The sequence below is a fragment of the Rhinopithecus roxellana genome, chromosome 13 (assembly GCF_007565055.1).
Source record: "Rhinopithecus roxellana isolate Shanxi Qingling chromosome 13, ASM756505v1, whole genome shotgun sequence".
NCBI lineage: Eukaryota > Metazoa > Chordata > Mammalia > Primates > Cercopithecidae > Rhinopithecus > Rhinopithecus roxellana.
The window spans coordinates 69,752,145-69,775,403 of record NC_044561.1 but is presented as its reverse complement, the minus strand read 5'-3'; the positions used below and the strand labels follow the sequence as shown (position 1 = coordinate 69,775,403).

At 53.3% G+C, this 23,259-nt stretch overlaps 1 protein-coding gene across 2 annotated transcripts in view; it reads left to right on the top strand.

The window, feature by feature from the left end:
- DNAJC5 (DnaJ heat shock protein family (Hsp40) member C5) overlaps window positions 1-19,838 on the top strand; it is a 40,764-nt gene extending 20,926 nt beyond the window's left edge. The window contains exons 2-6 of one of the 2 annotated variants that reach the window (XR_004052624.1): window positions 12,038-12,155; window positions 13,436-13,649; window positions 14,801-14,972; window positions 15,081-15,154; window positions 15,436-19,838. Coding sequence is in view for 1 of the 2 variants with exons in the window: in XM_030914466.1 (XP_030770326.1) it covers window positions 12,049-12,155; window positions 13,436-13,649; window positions 14,801-14,972; window positions 15,436-15,539 (597 nt within the window). In the remaining variant the exon portion in view is untranslated. The remainder of the gene's footprint in view (window positions 1-12,037; window positions 12,156-13,435; window positions 13,650-14,800; window positions 14,973-15,080; window positions 15,155-15,435) is intronic. The other variant, XM_030914466.1, reaches the window with a different exon arrangement.
- Window positions 19,839-23,259: the final 3,421 nt, after the last annotated feature.

The window sequence follows — 23,259 nt, the reverse complement described above, 5'->3', positions numbered from 1 at the left end:
AAGCCTGGACCTCCTGGGCTCAAGTGATCCTCCTGCCTCAGCCTCCTGAGTAGCTGGGACCATCGGCAAGCGCCATCACGCCTGGCTATTTTTTTTTTTCTTTTTCTTTTGTTTTTTTTTTTTTTGAGACAGAGTCTTGCTCTGTCACCCAGGCTGGAGTGCAGTGGCATGACCTTTGCTCACTGCAACCTCTGCCTCCTGGGTTCAAGCAGTTTTCATGCCTCAGCCTTCTAAGTAGCTGGGATTACAGGTGTGCACCACCATGCCTGGCTAATTATACCTGGATAATTTTTGTATTTTTAGTAGAGACGGAGTTTTACCATGTTGGTCAGGCTGGTCTCGAACTCCTGGCCTTAAGCATTCCTCAGCCTCCCAAAGTGCTAGGGTTACAGGCATGAGCCATTACGTAATGTCTGGCTGTTGGTAGAACCCGCCCCCAATATTTCAACGTAGGTTCTTTCTCTTTTCCGTAAGTGTCGGCCAGCTGAGAAATAAAGAGAAAGAGTACAAAGAAAGGAATTTTACAGCTGGGCCTCTGGGGTGACGTCACATATTGGTAGGACCGTGATGCCTGCCTGAGCCACAAAATCAGCAAGTTTTATTATGGATTTTAAAAGGGGGGGGGGTGCAAGAACAGGGAGTAGGTCACAAGATCACATGCTTCAAAGGGCAAAAAGGAGAACAAAGATCACAGGGCAAAGGGCAAAAGTGGAATTACTGGCCGGGCGCGGTGGCTCACGCCTGTAATCCCAGCACTTTGGGAGGCTGAGGCGGGCGGATCACGAGGTCAGGAGATGGAGACCATCCTGGCGAACACGGTGAAACCTCGTCTCTACTAAAAATGCAAAAAATTAGCCAGGTGTAGTGGCGGCACCTGTAGTCTCATCTACTCAGGAGGCTGAAGCAGGAGAATGGCGTGAACCTGGGAGGTGGAGCTTGCAGTGAGCCGGGATCGCACTGCTGCACTCCAGCCTGGGCAATAAAGTGAGACTCCATCTCAAAAAAAAAAAGGGAAATTACTGATAAGGGTCTGTGTTCGACTGTGGATGTACTGTCTTGATACACATCTTAACAGAAAACAGGATTCGAGAGCAGAGAAGCGGTCTGACCTCACATTTACCAGGGTGGAGTTTCCCAATCCTAGTAAGCCTGAGGGTACTGCAGGATAAGTACAGAGGGCACTCAGTCCTTATCTCAACCCTTATCTCAACCGCATAAGACAGACACTCCCAGAGCGGCCGTTTATAGACCTCCCTCCAGGAAGGCATTCCTTTCCCAGAGTATTAATCCTTGTTAGGAAGAGAATTTAGCGATATCTTCCCTGCTTGCAGGTCTGTTTATAGGCTCTCTGCAAGAAGAAAAATATGGTTCTATTTTGCCCGACCCCACAGGCAGTCAGACCTTATGGTTGTCTTCTCTTGTTCCCCAAAAATTGCTGTTATTCTGTTCTTTTTCAAGGTGTACTGATTTCATATTGTTCAAACACGTTTTAAATCAATTTGTACAATTAACACAATTATCATAGTGGCCCTGAGGTGACGTACATCCTCAGCTTACGAAGATAACAGGATTAAGAGATTAAAGTAGGTCAGGTGTAAGAAATTCTGAAAGTATTATTTGGGAACTGGTAAATGTCCATGAAATCTTAACAATTTATGTTCCTCTGCCATGGCTCCAGCCAGGTGCCTCCATTTGGGGTCCCTGACTTCCCACCACAACTGGCTTCTATTATTTTTTAAAAATTTAATTAACTTTTTCCTTTTCTTTGAGATGGAGTCTCGCTCTGTCGCCCAGGCTGGAGTGCAGTGGTGCGATCTTGGCTCACTGCAACCTCTGCCTCTCGGGTTCAAGTGATTCTCTTGCCTCAGCCTCCTGAGTAGCTGGGACTGCAGGTGTAATATAAAACATGCAAAACGTTTGTATTTTTTGTAGAGATGGGGTTTTGCCATGTTGTCCAGGCTGGTCTCAAACTCCTGGGCTCAAGTGATATGCCCACCTTGGCCTCTCAAAGTTCTGGGATTATAGGCATGAGCCACTGCATCCAGCCTTTTTTTTTTTTTGAGATGGAATCTTACTCTGTTGCCCAGGCTGGAGTGCAGTGACGTGATCTTGGCTCACTGCAGTCTCCGCCTCCTGGGTCCACGCCATTCTCCTGCCTCAGTCTCCTGAGTAGCTGGGACTACAGGCGCCCGCCACCACGCCCGGCTAATTTTTTTGTATTTTTAGTAGAGACGGGGTTTCACCGTGTTAGCCAGGATGGTCTCGATCTCCTGACCTCAGGATCCACCGGCCTTGGCTTTCAAAAGTGTTGGGATTACAGACGTGAGCCACTGTGCCCGGCCCTAGCCTTATTTTTTTTTGAGACAGGGTCTTGCTTTGTCTCCCAGGCTGGAGTGCAGTGGCATGATCTTGGCTCACTGCAACCTCTGCCTCCTGGATTCAAGCGATTTTCCTGCCTCAGCCTCCTGAGTAGCTGGGATTACAAGCATGTGCCATCACACCCATGTAATTTTTGTATTTTTTGGCAGAGACCGGGTCTCACCATGTTGACCAGGCCAGGTCTTGAACTCCTGACCTCAAGCCATCCACCCACGTTGGCCTCCCAAAGTTCTGGAAGTACTTTTTAAGCAGTTTTGATAGGTGTGTGTGTAGTAGCGCTCTGGTTTAATTTGCATTTCCCAGGGAGTGGGGACGCTGCCTGTCTTCTCACGCCTCCGTTGCTTGTTGCTGTGACGGTCGCCCACTCCTGCTGCCAGTGTCTCTGCTCACTGCAGCTGCATCAGCCTCACGCTGTCTGCCCCTCGCCACCCACCGTGCTTTCTGCTCAGGAATGTTCCGAGCAACTTGATGATAACAGAAGCTGAGAACAGCCCAGATGTCCTTCAGTGGCAGAGTGGATGGATCAGTTGTGGTCTGTTCACAGAATAGAATGTGACCACACTGGAGATGAATGAATTGTAGCTACAACCTGCAGTATAGACGAATCTTAGATCAAACTGGGCATGGTGCTGTGTGCCTACCGTCCCGGCTACTCAGAGCCTGAAGGTGGGAGATCACTTCAGCCTGGGAATTTGAGGCTAGCCTGGGCAACATAGCAAGACCGTATCTTAAAGGAAAAAAAAAGCAGATTACAGAAAAGTAAACACAGTGCTAGGCTGTTTTTTTAAGCTCAAAAAATTAAAAATAAATAGCTTTTAGGGATAAACAGGTAATTTTGTTAGAAGCAAGAAAATAGCATTGAATTTCATGTATATGTGGGGAAAGTGGAACTTCCAGGTACTGATCATTTTCCGGTTTTTAAATTAGAGACAAGATCGTGGTGTATATGCATCATAATTTATATGTTCCATATATTTCTTTTTTTTTTTTGGAGATGGAGTCTTACTCTATCTCACAGGCTGGATTGCAGTGGCATGATCTCTGCTCACTGCAAGCTCTGCCTCCCGGGTTCACGCCATTCTCCTGCCTTAGCCTCCCAAGTAGCTGGGACCACAGGCGCCGCCACCTCGCCCGGCTAATTTTTTGTATTTTTCATAGAGACGGGGTTTTGCCGTGTTAGCCAGGATGGTCTCGATCTCCCGACCTCGTGATCCGCCCACCTCAGCCTCCCAAAGTGCTGGGATTACAGGCGTGAGCCCCCGCGCCCGGCCTGATACGTTCCATATATTTCTTCCCGTATTTCATGTAATACGTAGTAAAATATTTAAAACAGAAAATAGACTTCCTTTTAAGATGTTTCAAATCTGTTCTTACGAAGTTGGCCGGTTTCTCCCCAGCAGTCGTCTGGGTTCAGCAGCAGCTCTTCTGTAAAACGTTTGCTGCGCACACTGAGGTTGCACCTGGAAGTACAGAAATAAGAACACACGTATTTTATTTTATTTTATTTTTTTACCCCTGAAGATCTTTAAGTCTTCTGAGGAGCATGGACCTGCTAGACTGCAAGCTGCGAGGGCCGAGATTTTTGCCTGTTTGGTTTATTTTGTTACCACTGAGTCCCCAGCTCTGAGAACAGAGCAAGGCATGTGATCGATGCTTCGTAACTGTTGAACAAATGAATGCTGAGCTGTGACGGCACTGACGTGTGTCCAGGGAGAGGATGCACCCTGCCGTGTGGACGTGTGCCCAGGGCCCAGGACAGCGCCACGGAAGAGGACACACAGGACAGTGCCATGGAAGAGGACGCACCCGGCTGTGTGGACGTGTGCCCAGGGCCCAGGACAGCACCACAGAAGAGGACACACAGGACAGTGCCCCGGAAGAGGGCACACCCAGCTGTATGGACGTGTGCCCAGAGCCCAGGACAGCGCCATGGAAGAGGATGCACCCTGCCGTGTGGCAGGAGAGGTTCCCAAGGGCAGGTTCAGGGTTCTGGGGTCTGAGTGAGAGCTCTCCAGGTGGCAGGGAGCAGGGCAGGGTGTTGGAAGAGATGGCAGGTTGTGTCAGGGGCTGACATGGGACTCAACGCGCTGTCTCTGCCCAGGAGCAAGTCGTCCTGCGTCGGACCAGGAAGTATGGTGGGTGTGGTGGGGGAAGGGGCTGGGGTCAGCAGGGCTGTCATCCACCAGTGTCTAGTGGGCTGGCCACCATGCGGGGGGGCCTCAGACTACAGCCAGGGCTGTGAAGGAGCTGAGGTCATAGAGCGGCTGCCCTGGCATAGGGAGGGAAGACACGAGTCCCACCGTTTGAGAAGCTCAGTGTCCCTGCATGTGTGCGCTCTTGTCTGCCTCAGCACGTGTGCAGGCCCTGGGGCTGCTGCCAGCAGAATGACTGGGATACGCTAGATTTGTAAAATGTGACCCTTTTTTTTTGCTTTTCATTTTTCTTTTTCTTTCTTTCTTTCTTTCTTTCTTTCTTTCTTTCTTTCTTTCTTTCTTTCTTTCTTTCTTTCTTTCTTCTTTCTTTCTTTCTTCTTCTTTCTTTTCTTTCTTTTCTTTCTCTCTCTCTCTCTCTCTCTCTCTCTTTCTTTTCTTTCTTTCTTCCTCCTTCCTCGCGTTCCTTACCTTACTTCCTTCCTTCCTTCCTTCCTTCCTTCCTTCCTTCATTCCTTTCCTTTTCTTTCTTTTCTTTTATTTTCTTTTCTTTTCTTTCTTTTCTTTCTTCTTTTCTTTTCTTCTGTCTTTCTTTTCTTTCTTTCTTTTCTTTCTTTTCTTTTCTTCTTTCTTGTCTTTCTTTCTTTCATTTTTGAGACAGAGTCTTACTCTGTCACCTAGGCTGGAGTGCAGTGGTGAGATCTTGGCTCGCTGCAACCTCCCCCTCTAGGGTTCAAGCGATTCTCCTGCCTCAGCCTCCTGAGTAGCTGGGATTACAGACGCATGCCACCACACCCGGCTAATTTTGTAGTTTTAGTAGAGACAACACACTTGGCTAATTTTGTAGTTTTAGTAGAGACGGGTTTCTCCATGTTGGTCAGGCTGGTCTCGAACTCCTGGTCTCAAGAAGCAATCCACCTGCCTCAGCCTCCCAAAACCTTGTTTTGTTTTGTTTTGTTTTGAGACAGAGTTTCGCTCTTGTTGCCCAGACTGGAGTGCAATGGCATGGTCTCACCTCACTGCAACCTCCACCTCCTGGGTTCAAGTGATTCTTCTACCTCAGCCTCCCGAGTAGGTGGGATTACAGGCATGCACCACCATGCCTGGCTAATTTTGCATTTTTAGTAGAGGTGAGGTTTCTCCACGCTGGTCAAGCTGGCCTCAAACTCCTGACCTCAGGTCATCCGCTCTCCTCGGCCTCCCAAAGTTTTGGGATTACAGGCGTGAGCCACTATACCTGGCCACCTTGTTTACTTTTTAAAAATAATGATGTCACTAAGAGTTCCGACTGGGGCCAGGTGTGGTGACTCACGCCTGTAATCCCAGCACTTTGGGAGGCCGAGGCAGGCGAATCATGAGGTCAGGAGATTAAGACCATCCTGGCTAACATGGTGAAACCCCGTCTCTACTAAAAATGCAAAAATTAGCTGGGCGTGGTGGCGGGCACCTGTAGTCCCAGCTACTTGGGAGGCTGAGGCAGGAGAATGGCGGGAACCCGGGAGGTGGAGCTTGCAGTGAGCCGAGATCACACCGCTGTACTCCAGTCTGGGCGACAGAACGAGACTCCACCTCAGAAAAAAAAAAGAATTCCGACTGAAGGTTGGAACTTAGCCCTCCAGAAATGAAGGCTGAGTAACGCTGATGGCAGCTTGTCACCTGCAGCAGGTGCTGTTCGTGTAGCTGCGGCTGCACACCAGGCCTCTCCTCTAGCTGTGTTACAACCTTTCTGTTGACATGGGGTCCGCTTGAAATTTATTTTTGGAGACGGGATCTCACTCTGTCACCCAGGCTGATGTCCAGTGGTGCAATTTCAGCTCACTGCAAGCTCCTCCCAGAATCAAGCCATCCTCCTGCCTCAGCCTCCCGAGTAGCTGGGACTACAGGCGCCACCACACCCGGCTAATGTTTGTATTTTTTTTTATTTTTTTTTCAAGATGGAGTCTCGCTCTGTCACCCAGGCTGGAGTGCAGTGGCCTAATCTCGGCTCACTGCAAGCTCCGCCTCCCGGGTTCACGCCATTCTCCTGTCTCAGCCTCCTGAGTAGCTGGGACTACAAGCACCCGCCACCATGCCCAGCTAATTTTTTGTATTTTGAGTAGAGACGGGGTTTCACCGTGTTAGCCAGGATGGTCTCGATCTCCTGACCTCGTGATCCGCCTGCCTCGGCCTCCCAGAGTGCTGGAATTACAGGCGTGAGCCACCGCGCTCGGCCTAATTTTTATATTTTTAGTAGAGATGAGGTTTCATCATATTGGCCAGGCTGGTCTTCAACTCCAGACCTCAGGTGATTCAACCACCTCAGCCTCCCAAAGTGCTGGGGTTACAGGCGTGAACCACCAGTCCTGGCTCCCTTGAAATTTAATTAAAAGAAGTTTAGGAAGAAGGGAGTTGTGAGGTGCTACTTCAGACATCAGGTAAACTCCCCGACTCATTGCCCCAAGAGAATTGACAGTCTAGGCTGGGCAGCTCATGCCTGTAATCCCAGCACTTCGAGAGACCGAGGCGGACGGATCACCTGAGGTCAGGAGTTCAAGACTATCTTGGCCAACATGGTGAAAACCCCATCTGTACTAAAAATACAAAACAATTCGCCGGGTGTGGTGGTTCACGCCTGTGATCCCAGCTACCCGAGAGGTTGAGGCAGGAGAATCGCTTGAACCTGGGTGGCAGAGGGTGCATTGAGCCAAGATTGCACCATTGCACTCCATCCAGCCTGGGTGACAGAGTGAGACTCCGTCTCAAAAAAAAAAAAAAGAAAAGGAAGTAGACATCAGAAAGGATTGGCTTCTGTGATCTCAGCACTTTGGTGACCACGACCCAAGGCCGGAGGATCGCTTGAGTCAAGGAATTCAAGATCAGCCCAAGCAACATAGTGAGACCCCGTCTCTGCAAAAAATTTCTAAAAGCTTAGCTGGCATGGTGGCTCACGCCTGTCGCCCAACCTACTCAGGAGGCTGAGTTGGGAGGATCACTTGAGTCTGAGAGATTGAGGCTGCCGTGATCCCTTATCACACCACTGCGTTCCAGCCTGGGTGACAGAGCAAGACCCTGTCTCCAAATAAAAAAGCAAAAAATGGTCTTTTACCTAGGTGTTTACCATTTCCAGTGGTCTTCATTCCTTTCTAAAAATCCAGGTTTTAGCCAGACGCGGTGGCTCACCCCTGTAATCCCAGTAGTTTGGGAGGCTGAGGTGAGTGGATCACCCGAGGCCAGGAGTTCAAGACCAGCCTGACCAACGTGGGGAAACCCCATCTCTACTAAAAATACAAGATTTGCCGCGCATGGTGGCGCGTGCCTGTAATCCCAGCTACTCGGGAGGCTGAGGCAGGAGAATCACTTGAACCTGGGAGGCAGAGGTTGCAGTGAGTTGATGACTTAGGATTTTTCTTCTCAGTCGCTTAGCAAGCTGGGGGACCCATGGCTAGCGGTGCCCCACCTGGGTCCTGCTTGGCCACGCTGGCGTGCCCCAACTCACCTGTGTTCGGTGGTTCCTGAGCTTGTGTGCCACACCCAAGATCAAGGATACACTGGACATTGAAGGATGAGGAGGGCGGAGAAGAAGTTTATTGAGCAGTGAAACAGCTTTCGTTGGACCAGGGGATGCAGGGGCAGTTCCCCTACCCGAAGGCAGGAAAATCCGCCTGTGTGGCTGGGTCTGAGGCCTTTTATGGACTCAGGATGCAAAGTGCTTGCAGTGCTTGCTGATGGCTTTGTGAGTATGCCAAAAAGGTTGAAGCAAAGACACCATTCCAAAGTGGGCATGACAGTGTAGAAAACCAGTTAGAGGCCAGGCGCTGTGGCTCACGCCTGTAATCCCAGCACTTTGGGAGGCCGAGGCAGACGGATCACAAGGTCACCCCATCTCTACTAAAAATACAAAAATTGGGTGTGGTTCGCCTGCCCGTAGTCGCAATGACTCGGGAGGCTGAGGCAGAAGAATCGCTTGAACCCGGGAGGCGGAGGTTGCAGTGAGCCGAGGTCATACACCTCTGTGCTCCAGCCTGGGCAACAGAGCGAGATTCCACCTCAAAAAAGAAAAAAATTAGGAAAGGATAGGTGTGTATAAAATAGGTGAAGAGTGGGGTTTAATCAGAGGAAAGTGTGGCACACAGGACGGCAAGTTCTTAATCTGGTCTGAGAATTTCACTGGTGGCTCAGCTGTCAGGTTTTAAACTGTCTTTGGCTTGGAGGTGGGTTTCACCGGGACCTACCCCATCTGCCTGGGCATTCAGCTGCTTCCTGCCAGTGTCACCGAGACCGCGCCACTGCACTCCAGCCTGGGCCACAAAGCGAGACTGCAAGACTGTCTTAAAAAACCCCACATTGGCCGGGCGCGGTGGCTCAAGCCTGTAATCCCAGCACTTTGGGAGGCCAAGACGGGCGGATCACAAGGTCAGGAGATCGAGACCATCCTGGCTAACATAGTGAAACCCCGTCTCTACTAAAAAATACAAAAAACTAGCCGGGCGAAGTGGCGGGTGCCTGTAGTCCCAGCTACTAGGGAGGTTGAGGCAGGAGAATGGCATAAACCCAGGAGGCAGAGCTTGCAGTGAGCTGAGATCCAGCCACTGCACTCCAGCCTGGGCGACAGAGCAAGACTCTGTCTCAAAAAAAAAAAAAAAAAAAAAAAAAAAAAAACCCACATTGATGTCATTTCTTTTTTTTTTTTTTTTTTTTTTTTTTTTTTTTTTTTTTTGAGACGGAGTCTCCCTCTGTGGCCCAGGCTGGAGTGCAGTGGCGCAGTCTCGGCTCACTGCAAGCTCTGCCTCCTGGGTTTATGCCATTCTCCTGCCTCAGCCTCCCGAGTAGCTGGGACTACAGGTGCCCACCACCTCGCCCGGCTAATTTTTTTGTATTTTTTAGTAGAGACGGGGTTTCACCGTGTTAGCCAGGATGGTCTCGATCTCCTGACCTCGTGATCCGCCCGTCTCGGCCTCCCAAAGTGCTGGGATTACAGGCTTGAGCCACCGCGCCTGGCCTATGTCATTTCTTAAATATTTGGTTAAAAAAAAAAAAAATCTGGGTCTGGCATTTTCTGAGTCTCCCTCTGTGGCCCAGGCTGGAGTGCAGTGGCGCAGTCTCGGCTCACTGCAAGCTCTGCTCCCAGGTTCACGCCATTCTCCTGCCTCAGCCTCCCGAGTAGCTGGGACTACAGGCGCCGCCACCTCGCCCGGCTAAGTTTTTTGTATTTTTAGTAGAGACGGGGTTTCACTGTGTTAGCCAAGATGGTCTCGATCTCCTGACCTCGTGATCCGCCCGTCTCGGCCTCCCAAAGTTCTGGGATTACAGGCCTGAACCACTGCGCCCGGCCTTCTGGAGGTTTTTTATTACAAATATAACTTCATTAACAGATGTAGGGCTATTCAGATTCTCTATTTCATTTCATATCAGTCTTGGTAAATGGTAGTTTTCAAGGTATTTGTCCATTTCATCTAATTTTTCTAATATCTTGGCATGAAATTTGTATTTTATCCTTTTCGTGCCTCTAGGATCTGTAGTGAACCTTCTTTCCTCTTGTTGCTCAAAGAACCAACTCTTTTGGCTTTGTGAAAATTATCTGTTTGTTTTCCTTGATCTCTGTTCCTTATGATTTCCTTCCTTCCATTTATATTGGGTTTATCCTGTTACTTTGTAGTTTCCTGAGGCGGAGCCTTAGGCCTTGGTTAACGTGTTGTGCTGGTCAGCATTCTGCAGAGGGACGTTGCTGTTATCTGTGTCTCTTTCTAAAGGAGATTTAATATGAGGAATTGGCCCACATGATTATGGAGACAAAGTCTCATGCTCTGCCATTTGAAGATGGAGGAAAGCCGTGGGATAATACAGTCCAAGGACAGGAGACCATGGCCCAGCTCAGGCTGGTAGGCGAGAAGGAAAACAGGCCAACTCCTCCTTCCACCCCTTGCTATTCAGGACCCCCATGGACTGGGGCGAGACCCACCTGCACGGGGCAGGGCAGTTGGCTTCGTTGAGTCCCCAGCTCAGAAGCACCCTCCCAGACACGCCCCAAGTCATGTTTGATCTGGGTACCCCCACGATGCAGCCAAGGAGACACAAAATTAACCGTCACGTGCATTGTATTTATTATTCAATTCAAAATATTTGCTAATTTCCCCTGTGATTTCTTTGAGCTACATGTTAGCTGGAGGTGTGTTGTTGAATATCAAGAGTACTTGAGGTTTTACGATGTATCTTTCTCCGGTTTCCAGTTTGTAGCTGTTAAGTCAGGGGTTGTGCTGTGTACGACCTCATTCCATGTACATTTATTGAAACCAGTTTGAAGCCCTGACATGTGGCTTGTCTTGGTCAGTATACAGCGTTCAGTTAGAAACAATGTGTGTTCTCTAGATGTTGGGTGTTCTGTGACTGTCACGTCATGGTGGTTGATCAGTTAAAAACTGTGTGTTCTAGCCAGGCACAGTGGCTTACGCCTGTAACCCCAGCACTGTGGGAGGCCAAGGCGGGCGGATCACCTGAGGTCGGGAGTTCAAGACCAGCCTGACAACATGGAGAAACCCCATCTCTACTAAAAATATAAAAATTAGCCGGGCGTGGTGGCGCGTGCCTGTAATCCCAGCTACTCGGGAGGCTGAGCCTGGAGAATTGCTTGAACTGGGGAGGTGGAGGTTGCGGTGAGCTGAGATCGCAGCGTTGCATTCCAGCCTAGGCAACGAGCAGTACTCTGTCTCAAAAGAAAAAGAAACTCTGTATTCTCTGGACGTGGGGCGTTCTGTGAGATCAGGTCATGCTGGTTGATCGTATTGTTCAGAACATCGATGTTTTTCCTGATTCTTTTTTTTGTCTGTTGTGTTGATTTCTGAGAAAGTATTAAAATTAGAGTTGGTTCTGCATTTTTATCCATTCAGGCAGTCCCTTCCTTTAATTGGAGTTTTTTTGTCTGCTAACATTGAATTTAATTGTTGATATGTTTGGATTTACATCTTCCAACTGATTTTCTATTTGTTTCCTGTGTTGAGTTACTTTTTCATTTTTCTTTTAACTTTTTAGCTCATACCTCTCTGCATTTTTTATGCAGAGGTTGCTGTAAGGATTACAGTATGCGTGTTTATTTTAATTTATTTAATTAATTAATTAATTTATTTTTTAAGGAGCAGGATCTCACTCTGTCCATGGGCTGGAGTGCAGTGGTGTGATCATAGCTCTCTGCAGCCTCAAACTCCTGGGCTCAAGTGGTCCTCTCGCCTCAGCCTCCCGAAATGCTGGGATGACAGCTGTGAGCCGCTGCGCTGGCCCACAGTATAGCCTCCAGTTCTTCGGGATCTCTTGGGGTGGCCGTGTCGCAGCACTTCGCATGCAGTGTAGAAACCTTGTCCCCACTGGAGACTGTTCTCTCCTACTACTCCATGCCATGGCGTCTGTCTGTGCACATTGTAAACTCCACAAGACAGCCTTGGATTCTTTTGCTTTGAATGGTCTTATGGAATAAAGTCCATCAGCTCTGCCCTTGGTACTTTCATCTATGCTTTGTGATACTTTATTTTTTCCTCTAGATTAGCCTAACATGGCAGACCAGAGACAGCGCTCACTGTCTACCTCTGGGGAGTCGTTGTACCACGTCCTTGGGCTGGACAAGAACGCAACCTCAGATGACATTAAAAAGTCCTATCGGTAAGTGGACAGGTGTGGGCCCCCCTCCCCCAGGAAGACACATGCCCCGTGTGGTTTAGTCTGCATTTTACCAAGGACCATTGCACACACTTTATCCTGGCCGACTCAGTGTTGAACTGGTCACAGCTGCATAACACTTTTGTATGTGTAATGTGCTCGTTATAGCTTAAAATTACTGTATTCATGTTCTCTTGCCCACAAAAAATAGCACTTAGTAGAAGCTTACACGCTGTCCACAGTTCCTGGGGAATCAGGGTCTGAACCTGTTCGAGGCCTCACAGGAGCCGCAGAGCGTTGGATGGTCCCGTGGTCTCCTTGTTGTAGCACAGTGATGACACCTCACTGTGTTATAGCCTCTTCTGATTGAACTTGAAGAACTGCACTCTTAGATGCAGTCTTATTGAGTAACCTGTAAGAGATACCATCACTGATCCAGACAATTCAGATAGTCTTCCTCTTGTGTGCTAGGGTTGTGTGGTTCATAAAACACATATTAAAATGCCGTCATTACGTCCCGCCATGCTTAACCATTCACTCGGCAGGTGTGCAGTTAGCGGCTGGGACCCCGGGGCTGGCCTTGGTGCTGCTGAACTTAGATGTGCCCTGGCACTCACTGCCCTTGGGACTCCCTCCTCTGAGGCTGGGTCAGGGTGAGGAGGTTTACCTGAAGCGACCGCAGAGCTTGCTTTTGTCTCTGGCCCTGCAGCCCTGGAGAGCTGGACAGTGAGGTGGCCTGGGCGGACCTGCCTTCCACTGCCGCCCTGGAGAGCTGGACAGTGAGGCGGCCTGGGCGGACCTGCCTTCCACTGCCGCCCTGGAGAGCTGGACAGTGAGGCGGCCTGGGCGGACCTGCCTTCCACTGCCGCCCTGGAGAGCTGGACAGTGAGGCGGCCTGGACAGTGAGGCGACCTGGGCAGACCTGCCTTCCACTGCCGCCCTGGAGAGCTGGACAGTGAGGCGGCCTGGGCAGACCTGCCTTCCACTGCCGCCCTGGAGAGCTGGACAGTGAGGCGGCCTGGGCAGACCTGCCTTCCACTGCCGCCCTGGAGAGCTGGACAGTGAGGCGGCCTGGGCGGACCTGCCTTCCACTGCCGCCCTGGAGAGCTGGACAGTGAGGCGGCCTGGACAGTGAGGCGACCTGGGCAGACCTGCCTTCCACTGCCGCCCTGGAGAGCTGGACAGTGGGGCGGCCTGGGCGGACCTGCCTTCCACTGCACCCAGCGGTGGGTGCGAGTGGGACAAAGGCCAGGGTAGAGCCAGGACATGGTTTCGGTTTGCAGGAAACTTGCCTTGAAATATCACCCGGACAAGAACCCTGACAACCCGGAGGCTGCAGACAAGTTTAAGGAGATCAACAACGCGCACGCCATCCTGACGGACGCCACGAAAAGGAACATCTACGACAAGTACGGCTCGCTGGGGCTCTACGTGGCCGAGCAGTTTGGGGAGGAGAACGTGAACACCTACTTCGTGCTGTCCAGCTGGTGGGCCAAGGTGAGGGCACGCTGCCCGTTGTGCGGGCACCTGGGTCACTCCATGCCTGCAGGGTTCCCGGCATTGAAGAGCCAGTGCGCTGATGCCAGCAACTCTACACTCTTGAGACATGGTTTCTGGGCACACGGAGCCTTTCTCCTCACCTGTGTGATGGGAAAGCTCTGTCACTGGCTTGGTGTCCTGCCTGGAACAAGCCAAAGCGTCCAGATTGTCCAGGGAAGAGCCCTGCGGAGCCGCCAGGTTTTTTCTGTAAGTGGCTCCCAGTCCTCCCCGAGGTAGAGGAGGACATGAGCCTTGATGCTGCATTCACATTTCTTCCTTTCCTCGTTTTGTTCCAAGTGTCGCATATAAGGCCAGAGGGTTTGAATCGCTGCGTGGCCTTCGTGAGAAGCCTGTATTTGGTTTTGACTAGTCGGCCTCCTCACTGGCATCCTTATAAAGTACTTTAGTTAATGTTAGAGTCTCGCTCTGTTGCCCAGACTGGAGTGCTGTGGTGAGATCCTAGCTTACTTTAACTTTGAACTGCTGGATTCATTGAGGCGTGAACCACGGCGCCCGGCCTGGAGGCTGTTGTTTTGTTTTTTTGAGACAGAGTCTCGCTCTGTCGCCCGGGCTGGAGTGCAGTGGTAGGATCTCCGCTTACTGCAAGCTCCGCCTCCTGGGTTCACGCCATTCTCCTGCCTCAGCCTCCCAAGTAGCTGGGACTACAGGCGCCTGCCACGATGTGTGGCTAATTTTTTGTATTTTTAGTAGAGACGGGGATTCACCGTGTTAGCCAGGACGGTCTCTATCTCCTGACCTCGTGATCCGCCCACCGCGGCCTCCCACAGTGCTGGGATTGCAGGCGTGAGCCACCGCGCCCGGCCTGGAAAGTGCTGGGATTGCAGGCGTAAGCCCCGCGCCCGGCCTGGAAAGTGCTGGGATTACAGGCGTAAGCCCCGCGCCCGGCCTGGAGGCTGCTTTTCTTTAAGCAGCGGGTTTCTTTCTGTCTCTCCCCGTCCCTTTGTCAGTTATTTCCTTCTGCTTCCTGTCTGGAAGGCAGTGTCCCCACCTGGAACGGACCCCCTGCCTTCTGCTGAGGGCATTTGGGAGCCCTGCCCCGCCCTCTCCAGGGGCCTCGGAGGCCTTGTGACGCCACCTTCTCTCCCCAGGCCCTGTTTGTCTTCTGTGGCCTCCTCACGTGCTGCTACTGCTGCTGCTGTCTGTGCTGCTGCTTCAACTGCTGCTGCGGGAAGTGTAAGCCCAAGGCTCCTGAGGGCGAGGAGACAGAGTTCTACGTGTCCCCTGAGGATCTGGAGGCCCAGCTGCAGTCTGATGAGCGGGGTGAGTGCCCGCCCCGGGGCCTGTGTGTGTGTGTGTGTGTGTGTGTGTGTGTGTGTGGGGCAGAGCCAGAACGGGCCCTGAATGGTGTCAACCTGTCTTGTCAAACAGGAGGGCACTGACACTGTGCCGCGAGTGTTTGTGGTGGCAGCTGGGACTGTTGAGGTGTGAACGTGGACCCTGAGGTAAAGCAGGCGCATAGAGCTGTCCCCACCGTGACCTGCGGTAGCCGTAGATCCCACGACTGTGAGGCGGGGCAGGGCGGCAGGCAGTTGGGGCGGGGCTGAGGGCCGAGGGCTGGTGGTGACCCGAGGCAACGGAGGAAAGCCGTGCGGGGTGGAGGTCAGCAAGGAGCCTCACCCCGTGGAGAGTTTGTCCAGGTGCCCGGAAGTCGCTCCACAGGACCAGTGTTGGGCGCACTCCAGACTGCGGCCCCCGTGCAGTGCCCTGTGTGCTTGCTTTTCAGAGGCCACAGACACGCCGATCGTCATACAGCCGGCATCTGCCACCGAGACCACCCAGCTCACAGCCGACTCCCACCCCAGCTACCACACCGACGGGTTCAACTAAATCCAGGAGAAGCTGTGGTCAGAGGAGGAGCCAGCGCCCGGCCACGCCAACCTTAGAGTCATGAACTGTAGTCACAGAGATGGGAAGGCAGCCTCCTGCCTGCCCCGGCCTTGCCGGGGCCCCTCCTGCCTCCACGCCCACCCAGCGCCAACCCTTGACCCACGAAGTGCGTAGCATGCAGTATTTAAAGCAGTGTAGCTACGATCTTCTGTTCTTTTTCCTTTTGTAATAGCATGTACGGGGTTACGTTCCATGTCTGTGTTGTGGACGTTCCGCGGCATGACCGCGTTGACCGCACAGTGGAGCTGCCTCAGGGCTGTCGGTCAGGCCGGTCCAGTGAGGAGTGACTGCAGCCGGCCAGGTGGGTGAGGAGAAGGGGGGCTGCCCCTTTCTTCCCTGTGCTCGAGGGGCCGGAGGCAGGTGCTGCCTGGCAGGGCTGTGTTACCGCCTTGGCCTCGGGGTCTGGTCCACCCACTGTGCTCCCAGCCTTGAGGCTGCAGTAGGACTCTGATCTCACCTGCCAGAAAAGGGGCGAGGCCGCATCACCGGCATCACCGTCATTCCTTGGTGTCTGTGCTGGGCACAGTTGGCTTGGGGCTCTGTGGTTTCCTGGGCCTCGTGGCAGGGTTTCTCCTGTGGGAGAATTTGGTGTGGAAAGCATAGGAGGCTCCTTCCGAGGTTGACCCCGTGTCCTCCTCACATGTGTCTGGCCTGGTCTCCTTGTCGTGTGGACGTTGCGGTTCCTTGGAGGTGTGTCCTTCGCCCGTGTTGGGTTGTTTGTCTGTGTTCCTGCACTTTTCCCTGGCTCTGAGCTGCATTGATGGGGCCAGTCTCCCCACTCCCGTCTTGGGGTCATTCTCCACATTCCTTCCAGACCACCTGTCCTTTCCGTAGCCCTTTTTGGACCTGTAGAACCACAGATAGTAGGACCAGCCCGATGAGCCTCAGAGAGTAGATTGTGCATATGTGAGCACCCAGTCGCTGGGGACGGGGGCTCTCCCAAGACCCCTCCTCCTGTGTTTGCCAGAGCTCCCATCTGCCCTACTCGCCTTTGCCCCATCATCGATGATTCAGGCAGAGCCAGATTCATTAGGTCCCCGGAGGAAGGACTGACTGGACCAGAGGGACCCTCTGGCTCAGAAGGGTTGGGTCCGTGGGAGGCCAGACCACGGAATCCACCTGTGGACCATTGTGGGTCCCTGGGAGGCCAGACCACAGTATCCACATGTCGGAATCCACGTGCAGACCCTTGGAAGTCAGTCTCTTGTATGTCTTAGAGCTTGTTGGTGGTGCCCTGGGTAGGGGAGCAGGGGGAAACTGTTCTGATGTGCCTGTGCTGGCCGAGGGCTCAGAGCTGCCCCTACTCCATGGCTCATGGGATGTGCTGGGCCTGCCTTTGGCCGCGTGCTGCAGACTCCAGTGGGCCTGGTCTCTGCAGAATGTCCCTGGTGGCTCTGGCCCAGACCAAGCCGATGAGCCTCCTGAAGCCCCCTTTCCCCGCCTGCCTGCTGACCCGTGGCCCCAGCTTGCTCATTGCCCTCAGCGGCCACCCAAGGCTGTGTAGAGGGGTAGGTTCAGGCTGACCAGGAGGTTGCCAGAAGGGACGTGGTTGTGAGGACACATCGGGACGTGCTTAGGAATGGGGGGCTGGTGAGGCCCCGCTGACCCCTCCTGTAGGTCCACATGTGGACCGTGAGCCGGCTGCCGTGAGCACCAGATCCTGGGGCAGTTGTGTCCGTCGCACCTTTCTTTGTTTTTCTCACTAAAATGATCATGAAGATCTTTGACGAGAGGAGAGATATGCACTGTGACGTTAAATTAGAAATAATCTGTCAAAATCAGACCTCTCCTAAAAGAGTAAGAAATTCATTGTTTGGCCCGTCCTGAAACGTGAGGCGGCGAGACAGTGGGGTGCCTCTGTGTCGCTCAGCACAGCAGCAAGTTCAGCCTGAGATGCCGGCTGCACTCAGCCTTTGCAATTTTTGTAGATGTAGCTTAGGACGTGAGTGATTTTTCTGCAGACTGGCCAAGAGCCAGGTTCTAAGCTTGGACCTAAGGTAGAAAGCCGCCCACTGGGGGCCCTGGCTCAGCCCTGCCAGGCTCTTTGTTGGGCACACAGCTCTGTGGCTGGAACACTCCAGGGCCCTTCGCTACTCATAGAGTGGGCCCCTTGCCCGGTGGCTTTTCAGTTACAGAGTCCAATGGACCATTTTTTAGAACCATGCAGCTCCCTGCAGAAGGTGGGGTAGCGGGGGAAGGAGGAGCAGGTCTGGAGGTTTGTGGAACCTGGTCCCCTGGTGGTGACTGATTCTGAGACCCCCCAGGAAGCCCAGACACTCGGGGCCTGGAGCTCCTCCCACTGCCTGACCTGGAAGCAGAACCCTTTTCAGCATTCTGCCCTGTTGGTTTTAAGGCCTTGTCTTAATTCAAGGAAGAAGATCCTTCCAGGTTTTATTTCTCTTTTTATTGAGTGGACTGTTTCCCCATTAAAAGAGGTGGTGAGTCCCCAGGGACAGCTTTCGCATCTCCCTGTCCACATGCTAACAGATCAGGACGCCCCCAGCATCCCTGCCTTCCGGTGCCAGTGACGGGATCCCCGACTCCTCACTCTGAGGCTGTGGACGGTGCTGTGAGCGAGTGTGGCCATGAGCACAGAATGTCCCGTTGGACGCCGCTGCTGGGTGCTGCCGGGGGCCTGCTGGGGTTATGCTTTGAGGCCTGTCCAGTTCACGAGGGGGTCCAGGCAGCACTGACTGCTTCTGACCTGCAGGAGGCATGGGTGCAGCCCCGAGGGCCTTTCCCGGCAGCTGCTGTGTAGATTGTCTCCACTCAGTGACGTGGGATTTTTTTGTCTTCCTTTTGGCTTTACTTTTAAACTGCTTTAGATATTACTGCTCAGTGTTTGTGAACGTTCCTAGTTCTCTGTGTTCAGTTCGTGCAGCCAGCACCTGGTGGGGACCTGTTAGAAGAAGGAGCTGGCGTCGCACGCGCCCAGCAGGAAAAGCTTCATCTTCACGTCGGCTGCTGCCGTCCAGGAAAGGCCCTGGAGCCTCACGCCGTCGAGGCTGCCCTCAGGTGCTGCGTGTTGCCAGTGGCCCCCGTCTCCTGCCGAGCTCAGGGCATTGTTGCGGATGGGCCTTGTGCTGTGGGGGCACCAGCACACAGGCTGCCACTGGAGGGTCCGGGTGCTGCGGGCAGAGTTCGACGTGGGGCTTGTCCACCCTCCCTTAGCTCTGGCTCAGTGCATCCTACTGTGGGGACATCTCGTGGGGGACACGAAGTGACTGATCTCACCCTTTCCCGGTATTCGGAGCTGTGAACCCGTGTGGCGCAGGACTGGCCTGTGTCTGTTATTTTGGTTGTAAATCATCCTCCTGTGGAATTGGCAAAAGCTACATTTTTACTGTCCTTACCAGCAACGGTTCGCGTCGTCACATGCTGTGAGTGTGGGCTGTGGTGTGTCCGTGTGTGTACATATGTGTATATGTATATATCACACAGCAAGCGTGTCATTTGTGCTGCTGTCCCGTGGTGAAGCCACAAGTACAATTTAAGGTGGCTCTGAAACGGCCTTTGGTTTCTTGGGAGTTGGGCAGGGACCTGCAAGAGGCTTTCTGGCAGGTGCACAGAAGGAAGCGCTGAGCCCACTGTGTGCAGAGGATGTGTGCCCAGGGCACTGCCATGGCCCCCACCGGTGTTGGACCTCTGCTCTGCAGGGTCAGGTGCCCATCCTGGGGGCTCCGTGTCATGCCCACCTGACCCAGGTGTGTGTCCCGGTGTGAAATCTAGGAGGTGACTGGAAACCCTTCCCTCCCTTGCAACATTAAAGCTGATTTTCTAAGCAACAGATACAATCAGTGGGAAAGCTGCATCTGAAGGGCAGCCTGGGAAGGGGCCCTGTCCTGGCCCCAGGTCCGCCCCAGAGGAGTCTACACAGCACCACCGCCAGAAGAGGCTGGGCTGGGTCCTGCAGGCGGCACCTTTTGGTGGATATTGTTTCTCTGGAAAATGGGGAAAATGTTTCAAACCAGGTGAGGGGGGGAAGTTAACACTGAAATATGTCTTGTTTTTAAAAATCAAACGCAAACGCATGGAAGCTGCTTGTCCATGCACTGGTTTTTTCACTGGCGTCCTGGAGTCCGACCGTGTTGGGGTGCAGGCGCTGTCAGACTCCGGCTGATCCTGGCTCGAGCACACAAATCTGAGGGCCAGGCTGGTTCCGCATGGTGATCTCCGTCTTGTATGTCTGAATGTTGACCTAAAATAAAGATTACTGTTGTAAAATAAATGTTTTCACTGTAGGCCCCACGTGCGTCTTATTCCCTGGTCCCGCAGATCCCTGGTTTTCGAGAGCGGATCCCCGGTTCTGGAGAGCAGATCCCCGGTTCTGGAGAAGCAGCAGCCGATCTTAGGAGCTCCCACACCCCTTGTGGCTGGAACTTCCCTCCTGCCTGGTCCACATGTGGACAAATGCCCCCTCCTCTTGATTCCGTTTTCACCTCCATTTTCTAAGTATCAAGACTCGAGCAAAGAGGCCGGGCGTGGTGGCTCATGCCTATAATCCCAGCACTTTGGGAGGCCAAAGTGGGAGGATTGCTTGAGCCTAGGAGTTCAAGACCAACCTGGGCAACAGTGAGATTGTGTCTCTACAAAAGAGTTTAAAATTATTGGCATCGCTGTGCCTGAGGCCCCGGCTCCCCAGGAGCGATGATCACTTGAGCCCAGGAAGTCCAGGCTACGGTGAGCTGTGTTCGCACCCCAGACTCCAGCCTGGGTGACAGAGGGAGACCTGTCTCAACAAACTAACAAGCAAAAACTCAGAATAATGTAACAAACATCTTGAAATCCTCTATTCAGCTTTAAGAAAAATGAAGTAAGGGCCGGGCATGGTGGCTTACGCCTGTATTCCCCAGCACTTTGGGAGGCCAAGGCGGGTGGATCACAAGGTCAGGAGATCGAGACAATCCTGGCCAAAATGGTGGAACCCTGTCTCTATTGAAAATACAGGAGGCCGGGCGCCACCGGTGGCTCAAGCCTGTAATCCCAGCACTTTGGGAGGCCGAGACGGGCGGATCACGAGGTCAGGAGTTTGAGACCATCCTGGCTAACACGGTGAATCCCCGTCTCTACTAAAAAATACAAAAAACTAGCCGGGCGAGGTGGCGGGCGCCTGTAGTCCCAGCTACTCGGGAGGCTGAGGCAGGAGAATGGCGTAAACCCGGGAGGTGGAGCTTGCAGTGAGCCGAGATCCGGCCACTGCACTCCAGCCCAGGCGACAGAGCGAGACTCCGTCTCAAAAAAAAAAGAGAAAATACAAAAAACATTAGCCGGGCATGGTGGTGCATGTGCCTGTAATCGCAGCTACTCAGGAGGCTGAGGCAGGAGAATCACTTGAATCCAGGAGGCAGAGGTGGCAGTGAGCTGAGATCACGCCACTGCTCTCCAGCCTGGGTGGGAGAGCGTGACTCTGCCTCAAAAAAAAAAAAAAAGTAATTTGAGTCCGATTTTCCATTTAAAAAAAAAAAGCAAGACCGTTTTGTGTGTCTCTCCCCATTTCCATCCTCTCCTTCCGTAGGTAGCTTTAAACTGTGTCTACCACTGTCAGGTCACACCATTCTCCTGCCTCAGCCTCCTAAGTAGCTGGGACTACAGGTGCCCGCCACCACGCCCGACTAATTTTTTGTATTTTTAGTAGAGATGGGGTTTCACCGTGTTAGCCAGGATGGTCTCGATCTCCTGACCTCGTGATCGGCCCGCCTCGGCCTCCCAAAGCGCTAGGATTACAGACGTGAGCCACCGCGCCCGGCCTGTTTTTGTTTTTGAGACAGAGTCTCTATAGCCCAGGCTGGAGTGCAATGGCGCGATCTCGGCTCACTGCAACCTCCGTCTACCGGGTTGAAGCCATTCTTGTGCCTCAGCCTCCTGAGTAGCAGGGATTACAGGCACATGCCACCATGCCCAGCTAAGTTTTTGTTTTTGGTAGAGGGGGTTTCACCATGTTGGCCAGGCTGGTCTTGAACTCTGGACCTCAGGTAATCCGCCCGCCTCAGCCTCCGAGAGTGCTGGGATTACAGGCGTGAGCCACCGCGCCCGGCCTGTTTCTCATTCGATAGAGGAGTATTTAAAAAATAAGCCGTGTGGTTATATTAGGTCTGGTTCATTTTAGCTTCTGTACAGAACAGTCACGAGTTATATCACGACCTGGGCTAACTGACCCCAGGGTTCTAGTTTCTCACTGTGGAAGCAAAGCTGCCTGAATGTCGCTGCTGAGTTACTGCTGGGAGTGGGATCTGGAAGCCGCCTCTTGACTGGTGGCCTCACACTGCCCTGCAAAGAGGCTCTGCGTCTTCTTGCTGCCCCTTCCAGCTTTAGCGTTGTCAGACTTTTTTTCTGGTTTGGTCTTTGAATTTTCTTAATTAGGTAGAATCCACATTTATTACTGTTTTTTTTTTTTTTTTTTGAGACAGTCTTGCTCTGTCATCCAGGCTGGTGTGCAATGGTGCGATTTTGGTTCACTACAACCTCTGCCTCCCGGGTTCAAGCGATTCTTGTACCTCAGCCTCCTGAGTAGCTGGGACTAAAAGCGCACGCCACCACACCCCGCTAATTTTTTTTATTTTTAGTAGAGACGGGGTTTCACCATGTTGGCCAGGCTGGTCTCAAACCCGTGTAGGCCTCCCAAAGTGCTGGGATTACAGGTGTGAGGCAGCGCGCCCGGCCTATGTTCAGTGTTTTCGATACGGGATTCTTACAGAGCAATGTTAGCAGCAAGACGAACGCTGGACACTGGGTGGTGGGCAGCGAGACCCCTGCCAGTGAGGGTCATCGCCCGTTTCTCCTGGTAAACCGGAGCTGCGGCAAAACTCTCCGTCCGCCCGGCGCCCCAGGAATCTCCTCCGTCTCCAAGACGGGGTCGGACCACCCTCCCGCGGCTATGCCTTCCTGGCGCTCCGCTCCTTGCGACCGAGACCGAGGAGCGCCCAAGGAGCGCGACGAAGGCACCACTTCCCAGCCCAGCCGGGCCGCGCGGGGTCTGGGTGGGGGGCGGGGCGGGGACTGGGCAGGGGCGTGGCCACTCGGGCCGGTGGGGCGGGGCGGGGACTGGGCAGGGGCGTGGCCACTCGGGCCGGTGGGGCGGGGCGGGGACTGGGCAGGGGCGTGGCCACTCGGGCCGGTGGGGCGGGGCGGGGACTGGGCAGGGGCGTGGCCACTCGGGCCGGTGGGGCGGGGCGAGTGGCGGGAGTGCTGCACCCGCAGGTGGGCCGCCCACGTGGGGACCAGCGCCCACCCGGCCTGGTCGCATGGGCAGTGGGAGTCCCCACTGCAGCGCAAGGCCTCGCGGTGTCTGGGAAGACCGGCCTTGCGCCGTCCCTCCCTTGGTCAGCAGACCGCTGTCCAGGATCCGGCATCCGGCATAATCGAGGTCCCAGGCTCCGAGGACGCCTCGCTCTTGGCCGTGGACTTCCGCGCAGGAAGACGCTGGTGCCTGAGAGGACGCGGCCGCTGCGAAGAGTCACTGGAGGACCGCGTCCTGTGTCAAGATGCGCCGGCCCACGGCTGAGCCCCCAGCATCAGCCCTGAGCTCCACGGCTGAGCCCCGGGAGGCTGATTGAGTTATCCGGGCCTCTCCCCACACTCTGGGGCCCGCCGTGTGGGCGCTGCGCGTGCACCTCCTCTTCCTCAGTAAACCGCGGCGGTGACTCCCCTCGGGGAGCACGAG